This window comes from Blennius ocellaris, assembly GCF_963422515.1.
Source record: "Blennius ocellaris genome assembly, chromosome: 22".
Taxonomy (NCBI): domain Eukaryota; kingdom Metazoa; phylum Chordata; class Actinopteri; order Blenniiformes; family Blenniidae; genus Blennius; species Blennius ocellaris.
In genome coordinates, this window is record NC_137671.1 from 3,784,042 (window position 1) to 3,806,744 (window position 22,703).

At 43.6% G+C, this 22,703-nt stretch overlaps 1 protein-coding gene across 1 annotated transcript; it reads right to left on the bottom strand.

Annotated features, from left to right (window-relative positions):
- Positions 1-1,254: 1,254 nt before the first annotated feature.
- Positions 1,255-20,771, bottom strand: gnai1 (guanine nucleotide binding protein (G protein), alpha inhibiting activity polypeptide 1). The gene is made up of 9 exons (XM_080518168.1): positions 20,321-20,771; positions 8,447-8,489; positions 7,261-7,402; positions 6,833-6,990; positions 4,339-4,467; positions 2,898-3,027; positions 2,487-2,640; positions 2,153-2,379; positions 1,255-1,780 (listed from the first exon to the last, which is right to left on the bottom strand). The coding sequence occupies exons 1-8, from the start codon at positions 20,436-20,438 to the stop codon at positions 2,189-2,191; spliced, it is 1,065 nt and encodes a 354-aa protein (XP_080374294.1). The 5' UTR covers positions 20,439-20,771; the 3' UTR covers positions 1,255-1,780; positions 2,153-2,188.
- Positions 20,772-22,703: the final 1,932 nt, after the last annotated feature.

The window sequence follows — 22,703 nt, forward strand, 5'->3', positions numbered from 1 at the left end:
TTAAATGGCATTAAGTGAAATGTTGGTGCACCTGTGCGACACTTACCGGTCTTTGGTGCCACTTTAAATATCTGAACAAGTTCCAGGTTGTTCCGTCTTGTTGGTGATACTTCGTCCACAGGTTCGACATGTTTTGTTCCAAAGTCTTTCTCATCGAAGTCTCTCATAATTGGAATCATTTTCAGACAGCTGAGAAAAAACATTGGTCTTCCTTCTCATGAAGTAACTTTGTTCTGTGTAGTCCTCACCTGTCAGGTATTAATATTAATTAGTGTCGTCATCGCCTGTGAAGTAACGTTGTGTTGTGTTGTCCTCACCTGTCATCCTGAAGTACAGTTCCTCTGTCCTCACCTGTTCCTCGTGCCACCTTCTTCTGTGTAATTATCACTTGTTCTGTGTAGTCCCCCGTGAAGTACTGTTCTTCTGTGTAGTCCTAACAGTCCTGATTGGTGGTTAGAAGATGCATTCAAATGTGCTCGGAATTCTCGAGGTTGTTGACTTTGTTTAAACTTTTGTCTTTGATTTATTCATTTTTATTGAATGTTTTTGTGCTTCTGAGTTCAGGCCTCTGTCCACCTGTGATGCAATGTTTAAATAATGTAGTGGTAAGCTCTCCAGCCAGAATATCAGTATGAAACTGCACAGATGATGAACTGACAATAATCTGCCTTAAACACAACATTTGCTTTGTAAATGGTTTTTTTATTAGCAAAATAAGGGAGATGAGTCTACAAAGATTCTCCTTTCTGGGAGAACAAACACATTACACTGACGGTTGTGGCAGTTTCTTTTCACGAACAGATCCAGGACCAAAGTTTCCGCCACTTTTCTCGGTAAAAGCAGAATCACAGACCCCAGCTCTGTCCGCCTTCTCCAGGGAAACTCTTCTTCAGACTGTCGTCGCCCGTGAGGAGCGACCTCCTCTGTGGTTCAGCTTCTCTCCTCCCAATATGTTAAAATATACAGTAAAATGTGCCGACCCGGGTCTCTGCACTGAAAACATTTGAGCGTCGCCCCTCGGCTCACCATCTTCTGAATGGACAAGTTTATGCGTTTTAAAAACCAGAAGCCCACGTTTGTGGGGTGAAAGTAAGAATTTACATCTCAGTATTGTACTGTGATCAGCCATTGGCATGATGGGGGGGGTCTGTGGAGGCTACATGTTGGTCCCAATGAAGACCAATGTACCTGCAGAGGGGAGACCAGCATCTTCCTGATGTGGGGGGGGGGGGGGGGGGGGGGGGGGGGGGGGCACAGAGGAGACAGTAACATATGAAGACGGTTCCCCTCTTATGTCTAGAACAATCAGCAGGCAACACAACGAGCATCAGGACGACGACCGCGGGAAAATTCATGCCAAGGCACAAGAACCAACAGACTGGACTCCCGAGTTGTAGCACCTCCTTTTATCTTCCCCGCTTGTTTTTTCAAAAAAAAAAAAATGTTTTTTTTTTTTTTTTTTTTTTTTTTTTTAGGTAAAAGGGAAGAAAGAAAAGATGCATTTCCTCCAAGTTTCCTTTTCCAGAAGACATGACAAGAACGATCGCCTCTTTTCTCCTCGAAAATAAAAACGAAGAAGGAAAACAAAACAAAAGACGCTTTTACAATGATACAAACATCCTACACAAATGTTGCAACGCTAAGTTTTAAAATGTTCCAAGACGAAAACATAAATAAAGCTGTTTAAAAGTGGCGTATAGTACAGCACTGGTCCGTGACTGATCCTCCCCGATCCGCTCGTCTTCAACGCCGAAGACGCAAGAAAAAGTGGCTCCGCTGCCTGAAAAGACAAACAAAGAAACGATGAAGGACAACTATCTGGAAACTAACGGTTTGATTCCCGTTTCTCCCCGTATAACATCTCCATGGAAACGCAAGTTTTTGAAAACGCCAACACTTTGACTCCATGGAAATGGGGAAAAAAAAAACCAAGTTTGTGAAAACGGTACGACTTCTTAGTGGCAATGGTGAAAAAGCAACTTTTTGAAAATGTTCAGACTGTCTAAAACACAGAAAAACCTTTCTGAAACAATGCCCCTGCACACAAATGTTTCCAGGGGCCAATTATTATGTTGTATAAGAAAATGTGTTTTCACATAAAAAAGTTACTCGAATGTTCGACAGGCTGTTTGGGAGCGTTTGTTTTCCTCACCAGGAGTAAAAAGATGGCGTTGCGGTGTCCGCCCGCTCAGAAGAGCCCGCAGTCTTTCAGGTTGTTCTTGATGATGACGTCGGTGACGGCGTCGAACACGAACTGGACGTTCTTGGTGTCGGTGGCGCAGGTGAAGTGGGTGTAGATCTCCTTGGTGTCCTTCCTCTTGTTCAGGTCCTCGAACTGACACTGGATGTAGGCGGCCGCTTCCTCGTACGTGTTGAGGCCTGCGGAGGGAAACGAGGCAGTAAAGTCCGACCCCCCTCTAATGTTTCACCCCCCCCCCCCCCCCCCCACCAGCTTTAGAAAGCTGCTTCCTGCGTTGCCGCCTCACCGGCGTACTCGGGGTAGCAGATGGTGAGCGGACTCTTCTTGATCTTCTCCTCGAACAGGTCCTTCTTGTTGAGGAAGAGGATGATGGAGGTGTCGGTGAACCACTTGTTGTTGCAGATGGAGTCGAACAGCTTCATGCTCTCGTGCATCCGGTTCTGAGGGAAGCAGGAAAATTTTTTTTTTTTTTAAATTGAACGAGAACTGAATGGAAACCAATGGATTACAAGGTTATTTGATCCGTCACACGACTCCCTCCATCGTTTGTCGCGGTTGTTTGAATTGCTTCATGTCGTCACCTTGACCTTTGACCCAATTGCTTTCACAAACGGTAACATATCGACGTACAAACAAACCAATAAATAAACAAATAGATAAATACATGGGGACAAAAAGGTCATCGAGAGCCCCTCACCATCTCCTCGTCTTCGGCCAGCACCAGGTCGTAGTCGCTCAGCGCCACGCAGAAGATGATGGCGGTCACGCCCTCGAAGCAGTGGATCCACTTCTTCCTCTCTGACCTCTGACCTCCAACGTCAAACATTCTGAAGGGGAAGGTCAGCAAAAACAGAGAGAACGCTCATTTAAACACTCCTGTTTGCATGTGATGCCGTTATTGTGAGTAAATATTGCCGTTGCCGTGAGGGGGGAGTTTACAGTTTAAAGCAACATGATGTATTTAATCAGGAGGGGCTCGAGTTGTGTCAGAGTATTATTCCTACAAGCAGACAATCCAATGCCATGTGGTCCATTTTTTTCACCAACAAATCAAATGTAACTGGGAAAAAGGTTTCATTCATGTAGTTGTTTAAAATCAAAATCTGCATCTTATGTTGCTTTCATAAGTTTACAATCAGTAACAATTTTCACAATTTCAGCTGTTTTTGTACCGGATTTGAGTGGTTTCATCTGTGTTTTGCAGCATTTTGAGACAATTCTGACATGTTTGAATTGCATACAATAGAAATACTTTATTACATTAAGCACTGCTCCACACAGATTCAATAGAAAAAAAAGTTGAAGATCAAATAAGACAGGATAGAAAATGATACATTTTAAATATCAATATACACAAGGCTTAACTGTGACATTTAAGTTATTGCTTCTTTTGTTAAAGCCTTTTTTATCCAAGAGATAAAAGTCATTTTGAAAACAATTCTGGTTTTGTAAATAAACTAAAAACTTCAGATAAAACTTAGTGAAAGCTTCAGGGAGCCACAACAGACGATCCAAAGAGCCACAAGTGGCTCCAGAGCTGCAGGCTGCAGACCTCTGAAATCAATTTACAGAGTAAATAAAATATCAAAATATAATTCAAAAAAAAAAAAAGTATTTTGAGCATGCAATCTTAAGAAAAAATGGTTACTTTATTGTGAAATAACCCCACGAAAATATTTAATTTGACTATAGAATTCCATAAAAAGTCATTTCAGCAAGTAATTCTCCAACAAACAATTTCATTTTCCATGTTAATACTACGAATGTGGTTCATCTCGGCATATAATTCCTCAAAATCAATCCCAGTGCTAAAGCACAGCCTGGTAATAGTTTGGCTTCTCAGGCAGAAGAAGAAAGGCAGGGAGGGACTGCGTGACGTCTTTATATGCTCAAATGGAATCAATAAAACACATTGAACTTGTTAAAACATGCTTTCCAGCTCAGCAGGTTGGCTCTCTTTCATGATGAGTAAAACAATGAGAAAAGTCGTTTTCTCTTCCTTTTCTCCATGAAAGTCTTCAGGTTTCTCTTTTTTATGATCGACCATAAATACATGAACTTCTTTTACCTTAATGTTTTTAAAAATGACCAAAGAAAAAAGACAATTCTGGTCCAATATTAAAGAGTAAAACCCTCACTTGAAGTGCAGATCCTTGAAGGTGAAGTGCGTCTCCACGATGCCGGTGGTTTTGACTCGGGTCCTCAGGACATCCTGCTGGGTGGGGATGTAGGTGGCCTGGGATATCCTGTCCAGATCGTTCAAATAGCTGCGAGGACGAGAAGAAAGGCAGTGAGGAATGTGTCGACAACTTTTCCTCCTTTCTACCCCAAAAACTGCCACTCAAAACTGATTTAACAGTTAAATATTCAGTTTCACATTGGAAGGTGTCCAACCCATTGACCTTTAACAACACCTTGCGCACAAGTGGGAAACAGACTTGAACCAAATTGGAACGTGGCTCTAAAACGAACATTCACAACAGAGTGTCACTATTTGTGCTTCTCTGGAGGTTTGAAACGGTTGACAATTGGTTCTAAATATATCAAATGCAGAACTTGCATTTAAGAAATTTTCCCCTGGGATAACAATAGTAGTATAAATTTGTTTTCTATTCTATTCTATTTACCTGTAACAGTAAGAAGGGTCAAGTTAGTTTAGATTTGTATTTATCCTTTAAAATAATAAAACAGTTTGAGAAACACATTTTTTTTTAAATCATTTAATCAAATTATTAAATCATGTGAAAGTAACTTTTCCATGGGATTTTCTTGACGAGTATACAAGTACTACGACCTTGAAGTGCTAAAATTGGGAATTAAGTTGCTTTTAAAGTAGTTTATAATTATTTATTGTGTCTCTTTTTTGACTGAAATCTTCACAGTGAAGTATGCGATTGTTTTATTGTTTTGGACCGGTGGTTTTTACGCTTTCGTTCCAGTCAAGTCTCGCATTTACGCGCCGACGTTTCGAAAAAGGTGTACGTTTCCATTTCCATTCGAAAACGTGGACGCAGCCTCAAAACGACGAGGAAGAAGACGGCGAGCCTCTGCAGCGATCACTTCCCCCCCGGGGGAGTTTCAGGTTTTACGTATCATCTGCTGTTAAAACACCCCGCCGGTCTTTTGCGTGTCATTTCTGTGGTCGGTGGCGTTCCTCTCGGGCGCCACTCCGCTCCCTCCCACAATCCCACTGGAAACTCCCCACGTGTGAGCCTGATTGTCTCTGTGCATCAGAGCCTGTAATGGACTCTCCACGTGTCCAGGGTGCCGTCCCACATTCTGCAAAGTGCTGGGACAGACACTCTCCCGGCTCCACAGGAACAGATGATTGGATTTTTCCTCAGTTCTCATCAGATTGAGCATTTTTCCCCAACTCCTTGGCCTTGACGCGAGTCATCTTCAAACAAACAAACTTTTTTATTTTACTTCAACCTTCTATGTTACCGTGAATTGAAAATGTCAATGGCACGACACTAATTATTTCACACCTGGTGGCCACATGGGAAAAAACATCGGCTGGTTGGAAGAGTTGAGAAATAACTAGAAATTAAAATAAAGACTCACCATCTGGTTCAGTGCTTGTATTTGTTCAGCTCCCAGTTTCACGTCCAGCCTTTACTTTGAAGGTTAGGATTAAGACTGTTCTATTAAATAAAGTTATTTTCTTTTTGAATTAAATAAATACAGTTGGGCTGGTTGAGGACACACTGGATTATTTTCTAGTGAAGCTGCTGCAGGTTTAGACTGCTGGATGACCGACTCTCTCTCTCTCTCTCTCGTTCATTCTTGATTGCCTGCTCCCTCTCTCTATCTGTTTCTCTCCATCTTTTGCTTGTTTGTTCTCTCTCACGCTCTCTCTCATCCACTCACTCTCTCTTGCTCACCCTCGCTCCTGCTCGTCTCACCCTCTTCCTCCCTCATTTGTTCTCTCGTACCCTCTCGCTTGTTCTCTCACCTTCTTTCTCGCTCATTCTCTCTCTCGCTCATTTGTTCATTCTCTTGCTCTCTCTCTCACTCTCTCTTTTTCTCTCGCCGACAGTGGAACTGGATGTTCGTGGTCTGATCCTCCATCACGCCGGCAGCATCTGTTTGCTTGTTGCTCTTTGTTTCATCCTTTTCTCTCCTTCTATCCTCCAACAGAAAAAGCAGAGAGCCTCGTCCTCAGAGTCTGGTTCTTCTGGTTTGTTCTTGTTAAAAGAGATTTTTTTTTTTCCCTTTCCACCATCTCCTTGAAAAGTGCTGGGAGACGACTTGCGTTATATTTGGTGCTATAGAAATCTAATTAAAACTGAACTGAATTGAATCTCACATCTCATCTCGATACTCATTACTACATGATATCATTACTTTAAAAAGTGATGCGGCAATCGGACCCGTGGGAGTTTCTTGTTTTTGTGCCACTTAAAGAAAAAAAAAAAAGTATTTTGACTTCACATGACGTGGTGAATGTTCCAGCACTGGAGTGTCAGGTCAAAGTGCCGCCACTCTACAGGCTCGGTGGAGGAAGGCAAATATTGACAGTGTGAAAGTCCAAACTGCTTTCTGAGAAGTGAAATGACAGTAATTTTGGGCTTCTGGTGAGAGGAGGTGAAACACTGTGTGCGTGTGTGTGTGTGTGTGAGAGAGACTCACTATGCCGCCGAGTCGTTGAGCTGATATTCTCGGGAGCGGATGAAGCAGGCCTGAACTCCTCCGTCCTTCCACAGCCGCTTGATGACGCCGGCCAGCTCGGCCGTCATGAAGCCCTCCTCGGCCGAGCCGGCCAACACGAACAGCTGCCGCGCGTCGTCCTGGAAGAGCAGGCAAGGTCAAGAAAAAAAAAAGCCTTCAAATATATAAACGAGAATCTGTAATTCCGGCTCTGGGAGCAGCTCGACACTCTTCTTTTAATCTTCACCATCGACAGAGATGAGGTATCAAAGTATACATCAGTTTTAGGGCTCCTCTCAATGTAAAGGCCACTTTCAAATGGGGGTTTAACTTATTTTCCGACACCACAAGCTGCCGTCACGCCTCTGCTCTTAACCGGACCACATCCCGCTCCGATCGCCGTCACTCACAGCTCTGGCAGCGTTGCCGAAGTCGATCTTGAGGCGCCCCATGGCTCTGATGATGGCGATGATGGACTGGATGGTGTTGCTGTAGACCACAGCCTTGTACTGCTTGCACTCCTCTTCTGAGTAGCCCGCCTCGTGGATGATCCTGCAGAAACAACAGCAACAAAAGAAATGGTCAGGAAGTCCAGTCCGGAGACCCCGAACTCATTTTCACAAATGTTCCCCACTGAATGGCTCGTCATTACTTTTTGCCAACACTTGAACAGACTGATGTGTCTCCGGGGCTCAGTTCCTTTTAAAACACCTCCAGCGTATGCTAATTGTTTCATCCACACGAATACAAAGTGGCCGCAAAGGCCCTGAACTCTTTAATTCCAGCCACTGGAATTCTGATCATCCAGGGACACAAGTCCTAGATGAATGTACCACAACCTCATCAAGACCTACTGGTTGACCTGAAACGGGGATCAAAAAGACTTCATGTCAACCAAAATGATGAGGCTAAATGTCCGAGCTGCTGAAAACAACCCGCAAGGCAATGGCACAGGACCATTCCCAATACTATGCTTAGTTGATAGAGTACTACTGTTCTAGAAATGTTCAGGCTACACATTTTAATTAAATCATTTCGTGCAAAAACAATAACTGAGAAATAAGCTCCATCTTTACCATTTACATTGTCGAAAGCATTTTGTCAACTGAAACTGTCTTATACTGCAATCACTAGATATATCATGCCCAAAGTATTGACGCAAGATTTCTCAGCGTGGAACATTCAACCCATGACGCATCGGACGCTGCAAAAGCTAAAGAATAAACATGACTGTGCAACTGACATGTGCACGTCTGTCCATTGACGGGAGTCAGCTTATGAAAGATGCAATTTATACGCACACATGCAGATGCACACGCACGCAGGCTCAGTTCAAATATACTGCTGGGGCGTCTCCCTGATCCATTATGCACGGTATCTGCTTTGTACTGCGATCCGCAGAGCGTAGCGTTGCCCAGAGAGACGCCAACAAATGCATGATTGCCGTTTGACACTGTTTGTGTTCTGGAAAATTAATTCTTTCTCTGGAGTGTAATCTACTGTGGTGCCACAATGCTGATCTGATAGGAGAAGTCACGTGTGTGTGTGTGTGTGTGTGTGTGTGTGTGTGTGTGGGGGGGGGGGGGGGGGACTCACTTCATCTGCTTGACAATTGTGCTTTTCCCCGATTCGCCAGCACCTGAAACAAACAAAAGAAAGCTTTATTGGAGGGTGTGAACATTTCAAGAGGTTAATGCCGACAATATATATACACAAGATTAGATGAAGCTCAGTTTGTAGAGCGAGTCTATGTGCAATCTCAAGGACGGCAGTTCGCCATGTCAATTGTCTAAATATTACTCTGGGGAAAGACACTAAACTCCAAATTGCTCCCAATGGTGTGTGTGTGTGTGTGTCTGTGTGTGTGTGTGTGTGTGAGCATCACGCATGGTCGCAATCACCGCCGGTGTGTGAGATGTAACTGATCATGTAAAACGCGTTGAGACGGCTGAAATGGTAAGAGTGCAGGATACGACTGAAGTGACTGACGACGTTCCTCTTCTAGCTTCACGTTTTTGCTCAACGTCAGAAACCTTCTCAAGTGAAAACGCAAAACTTTCGTTGCGTCTTGGGTGTCCGGTTTAGTCGACAACAATGTTCTGAGCCACTGAAAACATGATTTTAACTTGAAACTTTGTCATGCAAAAGGGGCCTTCGTCAGTTTATGTGTTATCCATGTGCAAACAGCTCCGTCAGACAGTGGTGGAACAGACCCTCCTTTTAAATCAGCTTGTCAGAATTTGCATTTATTAAAAAAAAAAAAAAAAAGTATGAAGGCTATTTCAGGAAAAAAGAAAAAAGACATATCATCACTCAACTGGAGCGCCAAGCATCCGTGCACTAACTTGCACTGAAGTACAGCTGCTGCCTCTAGTGGTCTACTAAAACTGGATTTCTGTAAAAGATTGTCTACACACTTGCAAATCGTACTCTCCCATAATCTCCCGTGCTTTTTCAAACAAAGGACTATTGAATCTGACGTACATTTGAAAGCCAACATTTTTCTCACACCAGACAAGAACGAAATGTGCAAATTACCAAACGAGGTCACTTATACAAAACGCCGATCTCGACAAAGAAAATTGCTCCAACATGAGAATTCTTTGTGACCAGATGGCATGACAAGAGACCTGGGAATGAACTCCGCGCACAACCACTTCGATCAAAATGTTACCGAGAGACGAGTGTGTGTTCAACCTGAGGTCCGCGTATGACTTGGATATTACGGTTAACGAGGAGTCTTTCACAACTGCTGCTCTGTCCTCCGCTGCATGCGGTTCAATCTTCACGAGACAAGTGCGGCTCCCCTCCACCTCGGCTCACCCTCAACGTACACAGAGTGGAGTAAAACCCCGCACGGTACGTTCTGGAGGCTCCAAAGCATCATGAAGCCAGTGGGAGGGGAGGAGAAGACACAGATTCATCAATAACATGTGATAGCGTACCCTAAACAAACCAGCGATTGTCGATTAGATGCACGTCGTAATATATCGTCGCTGAACTGTTGGCGAAACCGAGGAGGAAAACAAGAAAATCTGGAAATAACAGAGGAACTGAAGTGCCTGCATTCAGAGCTGACAACCGACTCGGAAATCTCTTTGCGGGTGGTTTGTTCTGCAGATTGATTCCCCCGTGCATCAAGTTTGTTCAAAACCGTTAAAAGCATCAGGCAAAGCCGACGATCGAATTGTTTCATGTCATTATCCTGGGCCGGTGGAATAAATGCCAGGCGGTAACCACACACAATGATTACTTGAGGAGAAGCAGATGTTCCTCTGGGATCCTCATTTCCTCCTGGCATTAAAATGCATTCTGGATGGGTTGGACTGGAGTCAAATAGCATCCCACCACATCAAAGTTCAACCTCAATACATCCGAGGTGTCCGATCGTGACTGAGACCAGACTAAACGGTCAATTCGTGTACAGCAATGATGACCACCACTCTCCTCTGCAACCAAATGGCTGAACGCCTCAACGCATCGCTTGTGGATGACAACAAACTCAAGGCAAATAAATCTAATCCAATCTTGTAAAAGATGCAGAAACAAGACAATTTCTTTAGTCATGGTTTAGACATTATGTCTTACATTCATGATAAGTAATTTGCAGAACCATGCTTGAAACCAAAGATAAGATGATCTTGCCTTCTGACATCATTGGATCTATGACTTAAAGCTTCACACCAAACAGCAAAACTGGTGTAACAATCAATGTGACAATAGAGAGATTAGCTGAACTATATCAAGGTAAAATGCAAGATTATGCTCACATATATGTATCACAAAGAACAATATATTTGCCATGGCAGGATTTATGCATGTTGATCCTCCTATAGCTTCCATTCACGTTTGACTCGGGGATTCCAAGTTATCGACTTGATGTTGTGCCCAAGTTCGCCCATCACATCGGCCACTTAAGTACAAACGATTTCAGTAACAGCGACTGTACGTTTTTTGCTATTTCGGTAAACACTTCATGAAGAGGGCCTTTAATCTCTTCGCACCAAAAAAAACAAACAAAAGACGACCAGTCTGTCACCGTTCAGCTGTGGTGCTTTATTATCATATGCAGTCGTCACGGAAAGATGATGCTCCAGATGCACCCCGTCAATGAAGTGTTTGGTCTTGAGGGAGAAAGTAGCACGGAAGCAAGCAGAGCAAAGTACTGCAGCTCATTTTCATTCCTTGACAGTCGAGTTGTCAAACTCATTTTGGCTCAGGGGCCGTAGAAAAACCCAGTTTCAGGCCGGAGAAGTGCCGTGAGCCGTTTACTTTCTGAAAATGGTCTCTGGTAGGTATATTTCCTTATTTCTGTTCAGTGGATGCATTAAAGGCGACTCTGCTAAGACGCTCAGCAGCGTGTTGACCATTTATGTTCATGCATGCAGCAGGAGTACAGTTCACCTTTGTTTATTTCTTTTAGTCTCACATGTAAGGGATGAAGAAGAAAAAAAGACACGCATGCAAAAAAGTCCTATTTGTGTGGTCAATTTAGCACGTAATCCGTGATGAAGCTCTTATGGGAGATTACCAACCAAGAAGGAACGCGCAGGAAAACCCCAGGACTGTTTGACAAGAGAAGCACTATCTCAGAACCTGGAAACGACGAGCGGAACAGAAACTGTGTCAAACTGGCATAAGATTGCCAGATTAGCTCAAGATCATTCGAAGTGGCATGATTTTGTGGATGCCCCATGCTCCTCTTAATAGCATTGGGCTAAATTAGCGAACCAATTTTTCCAAAAAAGTAAAAAAATAAATCAAATGTAGATTTAGACATCACCACTCAGCAATCAAACAAACTGTAAGGAGAATAAGTGAGGCAACCACTGACGTAGGGGGTAACAACAATTCAAAATGTACTTCAGGGGCGAAAACGACAGCAAAAGATGAACCAAAGTTAAATCAGATGACTGCTCAGTTTATATTTTTTTATCTATTCTAATGTGAGCAAGTCTCTCCTTGCATAAGCCCGCTGTGTGTCTGGAATTTTATCAGCTCACCTCATGTTTTGGGCCGGGAGGCCGCTGCCTCACAGCTGACGGTAAAATAGATAATTCCAGGAAAAGACTGTTGACGGTTTACGAAGGACGGCGGAGATGACGAGACCGTAAATCTCTCAAACGCAACAGTGTCATGGCAACTGCTCTGGTTATATCTGGGACACGTCCAGAGTGGATCTACAGTCACCTGAGGAGGATCTGTGGAGTGTGTGTGTGTGTGTGTGTGTGTCATATTGGCTCCCATTATGTATTATGCATCTGCTGCCCTTTCCCCCCTTTGGTGTTCAAACCATTGGAAGTGCTCTTTCATGGGAAATCTTCCGTTTACCAATCCCAGTCATAAGTGATATCTCCATAAGCCATCATTAGAGATAATGGGAATTACTATAAACTACATTACATAAAGCCGAATCAATGTTATCGTGTTACAGGAGAGACTTCCAGCCAAGCCGGATCTCTCCCGACGGAACGCTCCTCTGCCACCGGAGGAGGTTTCTCAAACCCGGCGAGAGTGTCGACTCCCTCAGTAAACACTCACAGCTTCTCTTGAAACAGCAGAAAGAGGAAGTGCAATCATATCAGGAAATCTACCGCTTGGCGGGTTGCTCCCTCGTGATACTGTCAGCACAGACAACACGGTGTGTGCTCTTGCATAATAAATCATCCACCGAGATCTACTTCCACTTTTTTGCAAAACACGCCACTCGCCGACTTCGTCTCGAGCTTGAATCATTGCGTGCGTGCAACAGCTCCGCCACAATCCCGGGACAACACAAGATGCACGCAGAAAACCTGAAACCGGACTCGAACCGGGGACTGTTGCACTACGAGTCACAGATATGAACCAAAAAACCTTAAGAAAATCCCTGTAAAAGTACCAAGAATGTCGAGAAATAAATGCTTCGTTGGTGCTTTTTAGGGTTTGACCTTTGATTGTAATTAATTACGTGTGAAACTGACACAGTAAAAGATTTAATTCTGTTTCATTTTTACATTCCGAGATTAAATACCTCACAGAATGAATAAAAAGTCCCTTTCAGACTCTCACATGGAGCGATCATGGAGATGGATCAGACAAAAGAATTGCAGATAAAAGCACAGCCAAAAGAAAAAAAAGGCAAGATAGAATTTACATTTCAAGTCTTTGGTGCAGGTATTTTGCTTTCTTTTTTTTGTTTTCACGACATACTTTTGACATGTTTCGATGGTGTTCTTTTGTTGATGGAAGATCGTCATGATGAAGACGGTCAAGAGGTTTCAATGGTGAAAAGAAGCAAAACACTTATGAACAAGCTAAAGACATACTGAACTTAATTGAATGAAGTCTTAACCCCAATGCTCAATGTGTAGCCATGAAGTATCGTTGAGGTTATTCCTGCTGTAATATGAAAAACACATTTTAAGTAAGAAAAAAAAAACCCAAATAAACATGATCAGTAAGTCTACTGTTTCATTCAATCATCGACCAAAATCACCTTGAAAACCATCGTTCTTTCATCAAAAAATTATTAAAATGTGATTGACTGCAGCTAATTTCACAATCAAGCCCCATCACATGTTCCTTGCTAAGATGGGTTATCCAATATCTGATGTTTCCGCATTTTCACAATTGTCGGGGGTGAAAGCACTCAGCTGAGTTGCTCAATCGTGCTCCGCGACGGATTGTATTCCTTCGCCGTGTGCACACCGGCGGTCGAAATTCCTCCAAAGTTTCCCACCAGTCACAGCCGTGTGCCGACCGCCCAGTCCGGGCACTTCACCTTCAGGAATAATTGGATGAGAGTCACCTGAGGACACATTATTCTAATTACGTGTCACCACTCAGGCACTCCAGAGAAGGGGGTGGGGGGGGGGTGATGCTACAGTGGCAGCTCCCTGTGCTCCGGGGCCAAATGTTCGGCTGTGCGAGTCCCTGAAGGGAATCGGGCACAGCCGCCAACACCCCTGCAGCCATTTCCACCACACCTCGGACACTTCACATACCAGTGCAGTGCTTCTCGGATGACCGGCTACTTCAGGCTGCCAACAGGCTCATACCCAAGTTCAAGAAGCCTCCTTATAAAGGAAACTCAGGCTAAGTGGCAGTGACCTGGTGAACGTCGGCTGACGTGTCTGAGACAGAAACCTCATCGAGCCACTGATTTAAAAGGGAGCATATTAGGCAAAGGTCACTTTCCAAAAGTGATGTGCGACCCCCATACGTGGAAACGACGCCCCAGAAGTGACGAAACTCTGTCATCGTCCTCCCTGGCTAGTCATGCAGCTCTGCTCTGGCACATGGCACCACGAGAGGAAGTACTACCTCCTCTTCCCAAGATGGGCATGTGTGGGCGGAGCCAGTCCAGCTCACACAGACACAGCAGATTCTGAATGCAGCGCCTATGATCCGATATTCTAATGGAGGAAAATCTAGGAAAAGCTGGATTTGGAGCAATAAACTTTGAAGTGTGATAATCGTTTTATCTTTTGCTTTTTCTCATAACAGGTTTTTTTTAATGACATTTGAGAAAACAAATTGCTTTTTCTTTTTATGAGTGCAAAAGATAATGACGCTCCTCAAATTCAGGGAAATAACTTGTCTTGCTCAGCCAAAGTAAACAGCAATGTCAGTTAAATCATAGTGGAAATCACTGTAAATGAAACCAGCTGTACAAACGCCGACTCCTAACTTTTACGCGCTCAGTTTAGGTAAAACTGGATGAATCCTGTACAGTTTGTGGGTGAGCCTTTATTCTAATCAATGAGACGTGAGCCGTGTGTTTATGCAAGTGTCCACGCAACACCGGTGATATCATCTGGGTGTGTCTCCTGTCAAGGCCTGGAGGTCTGGCCGGCACCAAATGCACACGCACTCAAAGACTTTTAAGGGTTTTAGAGGAACCACAGTGTCATGTTACACACTTTGATACGCCCACCCCAAAGACCGCGACAGACCGAAAACCACTGGAGCAGCTGGTTTCTGTTTCTTGTGGGTTCAAACTATTTTTAGGGGAGGATTCGAGAGTAACTCTTGCAGTGGAAATGCTTCTTCTTTTCTTCCACGGCGAACAGGGCAGCCTCTATCTACTGACCACAAACACTTCTTTCCTTTGGGTTCAACCTCCCCTAAGTAGGAAGTCAGAGAGGACAGGGAACGTCGTAGAACGACGGCGTCTGCAATGAAATGAGAGGAGAAAAAAATAAAAGGGGGCTACTTTTCAGGCCAGCAACAGTTAATGTTGAACGTTCTTTTAGGGTCATGGAGATAAGTTTGGTTTTGAGACGTTCACTCTCAGTTGAGGAGTTGAACGGCCCCGGGAAGGTTTATGAGGTTCTGCACAATGTGCCAAACACATTAGTGATGCCGCATTAGTGGCATGAGCCACGTTGACCCTCTCCTCAGCTTTTTGGTTTTCCGATCCGACCCAGCCGCACACATCCTTCAATCTCCCACAAGCCATTCTCTCTTCATGATTTATTCTTCCTTTCATTCACTAAGCAATCTCCCCCCACCCCCCCCGACACAGGGGGATGTGAGCATGACTCACTGCTGAAGGACTCCAGGAGCGCCGCGACGCTAAATCACGAGGATCGATACGCCACAAGAGGTAATCGACGGCCGCGGAGATTGTTTTCCCCCCCAAAACACGTGCTCGAGCCTCCAGACTCCTCGCGGCTAATTGTCGCCAACTCCAACAATTGGACGACTTTGCCTTCTCGCGTTCCACCCGAGGAGCCTCTCGTCTGGAGGATGAGTGGCAGTGTATGAGCGGTTATATAACGTGAACTGGATGGGAAACATCAGCGGGGAGAACAATGGCTGAAGTCACGCAAAGCTGCCTCGAGGATTATTAATAAAATCTTCCCACCGTTGCACGGCAGCCGTAGAGTGAGTAATTAGGCTGAGGTGATTGTAATCTATTTTAGCACGTAGATATGAATAGTAGGATAATTGGGTCCTGCAGAGGACGGGGACATAACGAGAGTCAAGGAAAGACTAAAAGGCTTAATGAGAAATATGCTCAGCGTATTACAGAAAAATATGGAAGTACAACTTCTTGTTTTGTTTTTTTGCCATTTTGACCGACAGAGAAGACTCTAGAAAATTATAAATTTTACACTTTAACACAGTTGTTCACTTAAATTGACCCAACTAGAGATTTTCTTACAGGAGGAGTGGGAAGTTGTGGTCACAAGACTGCTTCTCTAACCTCGAGGCAGGGACCATGAAAACCAAGAAAATACCTCTTGATCAAGATATATGGCGGAAAGAGAACTTCCTTCAGAATGACTTAAAAGAGTGAATTGGGAAAAGGCCTGAAGGCTGTTGACATTCTTTTTGAAATGTATAAATAGACAGATTTTTTCACAACGTAATCCTCTCTCAAAGACAAAACGAGATCTGATCTCGTGTTTTAATGTCATCACATTATGCTGTCGCGCATTATCACACTATAATCTTAAAGACTATTCCGGAAAGTTTTCCAGTTAAATTAACCCTTTATGGTGACTATATTTGGCAACTTGACACATGACACATGGCATAGTTGAACTATATATTGAAACATCTCACATATACCTTAATGGTTTTACCCTTTTGGTTCAACTGCTAGAAAATACAGAAAAAACATTTAATTGTGTTCAATGTACATGTCTAATGATTAATATTAAAGTCAGCTTTTTGCAAGTAAGACATTCAATTGTTGGTTTTTGACAGTATTCAGCTGCAAATTTTGAAATAAATGTGCTTTAGGTGAGTTTTGCACTTTAAAACTGATTTTAACACATATTGATGACCTAGAACAGCAGGTTTAAATCGCAATAATGGAATAAACCCAATATTATATATGAGCTTTGCAAATCTGAAAATGCTACAGCGACAGTGTATTCCGGTTGATCTCGGAATTCCAAGTCAATTTCCAAGTTCCAGTAGGAATTCCATGTTTGAACTTCAACCCCAATTGGATCTCGATAGGATTTTGAAGCTTTTCTTGAATTTTTTTATGGAGAGTAAAATCCTCTCTGGTGAAAAGCTGCCTGTATGTATGAACTATGGCTGTTCTTGTGAATTTAATGAGATTTTTTTGGAAACATTTCCTCAGAGATTCATTTTTCAAGTCGATAAAGCCCGATTTCCACAAGCCCAGCCAGGAATTCAGGGTTTGAACTTGAAAAATAAGGTTTCAATATGGCTACAGACTTTAATGTTTAATGTATACATGCACTGCAACGACTACTACAAACATAAGACTTTGCTGTAGAGCCATGATGGCGTTCTTGTAAATGGAATATGAATTTTTTTTCCCTATAATCTGAAAAGTTATACCAAAAAATCTTTTTCTTAAGCCCTCTGTGTTACATTACAACTTTATGATTAAATGAAGAGCAACAACTTGGGCTCTCCCAGGAAATTACATCCTTCTAACTTGGGAGTTTCTCATTAAATGAAATGCACCACTTTAAAATACATTATGAAAAGTTTCTCATCATAGTGCAACACGGATGATTATGACAGCAATTTTTTTTTGGGGTCCTTTTTCACTTTTCCTTAATTCATGACAACATAACAAACCAATTTTTGTAGACGTGCACAAAGTTGTAGTCATTTTGAACCATGCAACTTCCTGTTCTTGCATGTATGTAATGACAAGAGCCTTTTAGCACCTGATCGCCATTCACTGTGACGTTCTGGAGCCAAAACACCAAACTGCGACCAACTGGACTGGAAGTGTCTCTAAAATTTGGTCGAGTTGCTCAACACCTTGAATACAGCACCTCTGAAGCCGCGCCAGCTGTTTACAACCAATACACACGCTTTGTTGACTCCTTCTCTTTGTGGACAGGGTGTGTTTGGAGAAAAGCGCACACTGGAGTTCACAAACCTCGGAGAAGAAGTGTATTTTTAGCGGTTGTTTATCCGTACGGTAAACAGCTGGAAAGCCGAACTGGGTTTCGCCGGCGCAGCTTCTTCATTTTTAATGCCTTGGTCACTCGCTCTCGGCTTACAGGCCCTCGCTTCCTTTCTCCCGGCATGTCTGTGGTGTCACTTCAGGCGAGTAACCTGAAGAGGCTGAGCGGGTTACCTGGCTACCGGGGCGACGGGGGCCGCGTGTCCGACGGACGGTCACATCCCACACGGAATGCAAAGTCGTTTTCAAGCCTTCAGCGGCCAAGCACAAACTTGACCCGACTCGTCTGGCCTCCAAGCTACCCCCCCCCCACCGAGGAATGCCGCCTGCCATTACCACGAAAATATGTACATTCCTCTTTAAACACAACACTAGCATGGAACCGTCACGTCTGTGTACCGGGATTTTAAAAAAAAAACCCGTCTATTCATACAATAAACACTGGGATAAAGAAGCCGGAGTGGCTGCGTTTATCTCACTCGGGCTCGTTTTGTGTCCACAAAAGCTGCAAACAAGCGCTCATTCTGTCGCATTCTGCCAGGTGTTTGCTCGCCACCGCCACTGACTACAAGCTTTGTGTCCTGGTAACCCACATACCACGTGTGTGCATGTCAACATTCCCCGCAGCTCCGTGGAAAAGTTTTTCACCTATGGCCTTTATTTAGGAGTAAAACAAGAGTTCCCCCCCCAAATGTGAGTAAACGCCAAATATTTACACACAACGAGCTCCTGACATGCGAAGGAAATCGTGTCACTGCGAAAGAAAACAAGCCAAATAAATGAGATAAACTGCAGTAATGAGGGACTGAAGACTTCAAGAGTTGCACAGGGAAATTTAAATTAGATTGTTTTGGTTGTCAAAAGTGCCGGAACATATAAAGGTCGGGGGGGGGGGGGGGGGAGGGGGGGGGGTAAAACTGGCCTCAGCTGAGAGTAATGAGAGGCTCGTGAAGTAAACAACTCAGCATGTAATGTTATAAAGATGATTGGTTATTTAAGAGGATCACAGCCATTTAGTTTAATTGGAAACTACTTTCGGCTCCTGTTTTGACATTTTCATGACGCAATATTTCAGCGAGCTCAGTGAGAACTGAGACTAGGTCAAGTGAGATCAGATTAAACGTCTTGTTGCATTCGGTTATTCAGTTTCATGAAAGGTACGCGATCTAAAAAATTATAATAATAAACTGAAGGGAATTATTACCTTGGTAAAACCAGAATCTTCATGACCGTACAGGTGAAGAAATGTGTTTGGTAGATTAGTTCTCTTTTGTAAAAATGCATCCATGCAATAAATCTGTTGGGAACGCTGTCCGCTTCTTTTAATTGATGCATTTGTGGAATAAGGAGAAAAGCTGTGTGCGACATGAGAAAAGAAAGATAAATAGTCAAATATTAGTTTCCCCCCATATTTTTTGTCTTTTCAGGCATGTAGGTTCCCGTTGCAAGTTAAACTTAAAACCTTTATTGTGGTTTGGCCGTCTGTTTATACGACAACGCTGCTCAGAGCCTCTCAACTTTCTGAAAATGCAACAAAAATCGTTTTCAATACGTTGCCGCACAAATGCAAAACCTTTCTGCAGAAACGACGCATTTTCACTTGAAACGTTGTGGTGTAAACAGGGCCTTAAAAAGCTACTTGCCTGAAAAGACGAAATCAAAATACTAAAGACACGATGGACTACTTGTATACGCTCCGTGTGCAGAGGTGCGTTCTGCCTTTTGGGGCAGATGTAGGAACACAATGTAAACCAATAAGACATGCTTGTCATGGGATTTGAAAATGTCATAATAGATGAGCTGAGATATCGTTGATGTTGCAAGGAGAAATAGCTACCCGCAAAAACTTACATTATGAAGCAGATATTGAAAAGGTGTTTTTGGAAATTGGACCGGTTTTATTAAATTTGGCTTGATGTTGAGCTTGTAGTCATTTTCAGTCGTAATTGTTTGGAAAAGGCATTTTCATCACATGTACTCTGCACAACAACAAATAAAATGCTTTAAAGTTTAAATTTAAAGGTTATTGTGGCACTACTATACCAGTCCTGCGCACTACGGATGAGATAGGGCCGTTTGTGGCCCCTGAAGTAAAATGTGTTTGACACCTTTGTGCTAAAAAGGACAAAGGGGGAACTTGGTAAGAATAACTAAGCTTTAGTCCATCAGGAGGTTCAGTTTTCTGAAGGGCTGATCCTTTGTGAATGATGAAAAATGAGTTTCAGTCACCCTCACTCAGGCCTGGGGCCCCATTGAGCCACTGAGCCCATTTCCACTGGATTAACCAAGAGGAACAGTGCCATTGTTGGGAGGGATCCGGTCTATATACCGACGGTCTGGGCGGGTGTAATTGAAACAGTTGCAAGAAAAGGGAAAAGGTGGAAATGTCATCAAGTGAGAGTTTTCAAAGGGGAATTAAGATTTGCGAGTTTAATCATGTGTTGAGTTCACTGGCCAGAGTGTGCCATGGCGCACGGAACCCAAAGACGAACCAAGTGTGATGTGGTGTATAAGAGACGATTAAAAGAGCGGTGTGATTCCAGGGAGTGTCTTCCTCCTCCTCCTCCTCCCTTCCTTACCCAGCAGGAGCAGCTTGACCTCCCGGGCAGCCTTCTCCCCGTCGTCCCGCAGGTTGCGGTCGATCATCTTGCTGCGCTCCACCGCCGCCTTGTCCTCGGTGCTCAGCGTGCAGCCCATCCTCCACCGTGTCCTTCAACCCACACCGCGCTGAGAAGAAACACCTCTACAACACCATAGATCCCGGCATCGAGGGCTTTAAAAACTGCCTTCAAACCCGCACACACGCCCTGTTGTTTGTTTGTTTGTTGTTGTTTTTTTTATGGCGTTTAAAAAGCAAGAGAGAGGTACAGATTAAAATAACGGAGGGAGAGGGTGTCGGGTTATCTCCAGGCTGGTTGCCGATTCGCGGGGATAATCCTCACAAGCATCCGAGAGGGAGAGCGATGAGAAAAGGGGAACGGTTCCTCGGTGCTGCCTCTCCCGCCCGTCCGCCTCCATTCGATGCAGTCAGCGGTGACTGTCAGTGGAACGTCCGTGCGGCTCGCGCTGCGCGCCGTGCGTAAAGCTGCGCCGACGAACGAGCGAGCGCGCGCGCGCGCGCTCCCGGACGTCCGCCTCGACAAAATAACAGCCTCGAGATTAAAAGTCCTCCCGCAAAAGTTGGCGTAACATGCATGGTGTGTCAGGTTGTGGTAAAAGCAGCAGCTAAGTAAACACCATCCATACCATCTATCCAATTAAATCACATTTTTATTTCTAGTGCTCCAAATACAACACAGTCATCCCAAGAAACCTTCACGGGAGATAAACACAATTCCATATGAACAAACACATAAGAAGGTGGAGAGGATGAAACACATTTTTAACAGGAAGAAACCTGCAGAACCACTCAGGTGGAGACTTTTTGCTGTTCTGGTTGGAGGTTAGATGAGGGAAAGATCTGGCAACCAGTTGACAGATTGGTTTTGTGATTGTGTAATAGTGAAACATGGAGAGGAAAGAAAGTCAGTGGAGGTCTCCCAGTAGCCTAAACCTATAGCAGCGTCACTGTAAAGTAATCCACAGTGTTCATCCATCCACCAGATAGAATAAGAAAGAACCATGCAATAAAGCTATTAATGATCTGCTGGCTCCACATCAGCTCCTCCCCAATGTGTTGAAGGTGGATTGAGCAGCTGGTTGTGTCCGTAACGCTGCATTACATTTACACTGGATGAATTTTCATTCAAATGTGATTTAAAGAATCAGAATGTGGCTTACACACAGACTCGGTCCGTATGCCTCCATCAAACAATATTTAGTCCTTGTAGCCTTTGACCAGCTGGTATTCTACACAACAAGAGGAAGTGCTCATAGCCAGGCCTAAGAGAGCGAATGCACACATTTCAGGAAGTCTCATTTTAAAACAATGTATTGCTTAATCTCATTTCCAAAATACACCCAGCTTGGTTTTCCCTATTGAGAGCGTGTTGATTACTCACCACACTTCAAACACATTACAAGACTGCTGTGTTGATTCACTGGAAATACATGATGTCATCTTGTGAGAAGTTTGAATATATTTTCATAACGGTACATGAGATATGAGGGATCATACAAAGGCCTCTGGTCACATTACCCGTTCAGGCTGGGGGAAATGAGCAGCCAGCCTGGGTCAGTCCCGTCCCAGTGCATTCAGCTGCACGGCCATTGTTTGTGTTCTGAATAATTTAATCTGCCAAAGTCAAGTCTGGTTCTTCAAAGTCACTGAAGTCTGCGATGCTCTCTTCGGGAAACCTTTTTGGAATGGTGGAGCAAAAGTTCAAAGCGATTTACATTAAAATAGATAAATAAATACATTTCTGAGCTTCTGCAAGCTGATCATGTGACCTCTGAATTCTAGTGCCTGCGGATTTACCTGTCACAAGATCACACTGAACTGGCTTGAAGGCTGACGTTGATTTATTTAGCACATAAAAACCACAGACAAGGACCCATTGATTCATTTCCATGAAAGAAAAAAGGTTTAGGCTTCAGGCAGTTTACTGTACATACATTTCTTATATGTGTCCAAGAGCTATGATTTGTTGAGACTTATGTGTTTTGATGTGTCTCTTTTTTTATTTTATTTATTCCATCCATTCATGCATATATTAAACTAACTTGGATCTGGAGTCTGTCTCTGTTGACTGTCTACGTCTGTGGCAGTGGGGAGGACTGGGCAGGTTAGTTCACCCTGGCCTGGGTAAACACATGGAGATAAACAATCACATGACCTTTTATTTGGTCTATTCGTTTTATCACACAAACATCTGCATTTAGATTTTTACTAAGCGTATTGTCTTTGCATTGTATTATTAGGGCAATAAAAAAAAAAATCTGTGTTTCTGTGTTTCCACTCAAACCGAAATCCAGATGTTGTATTGGCAGGATAAACGCTCGGCGACATTCGTACTGTTTGTG

What these genes read in the sequence shown, in the direction of transcription:
- gnai1 (XM_080518168.1), bottom strand. Translation starts at nt 20,438, where the DNA reads ATGGGCTGCACGCTGAGCACCGAGGACAAGGCGGCGGTGGAGCGCAGC. An exon ending in GGTCAAGCTGCTCCTGCTGG is followed by an intron (nt 8,490 to 20,320) that starts GTAAGGAAGGGA and finishes TGTTTGTTTCAG; the next exon opens with GTGCTGGCGAATCGGGGAAA. An exon ending in TTCAAGGATCTGCACTTCAA is followed by an intron (nt 3,028 to 4,338) that starts GTGAGGGTTTTA and finishes CTTCCCCTTCAG; the next exon opens with AATGTTTGACGTTGGAGGTC.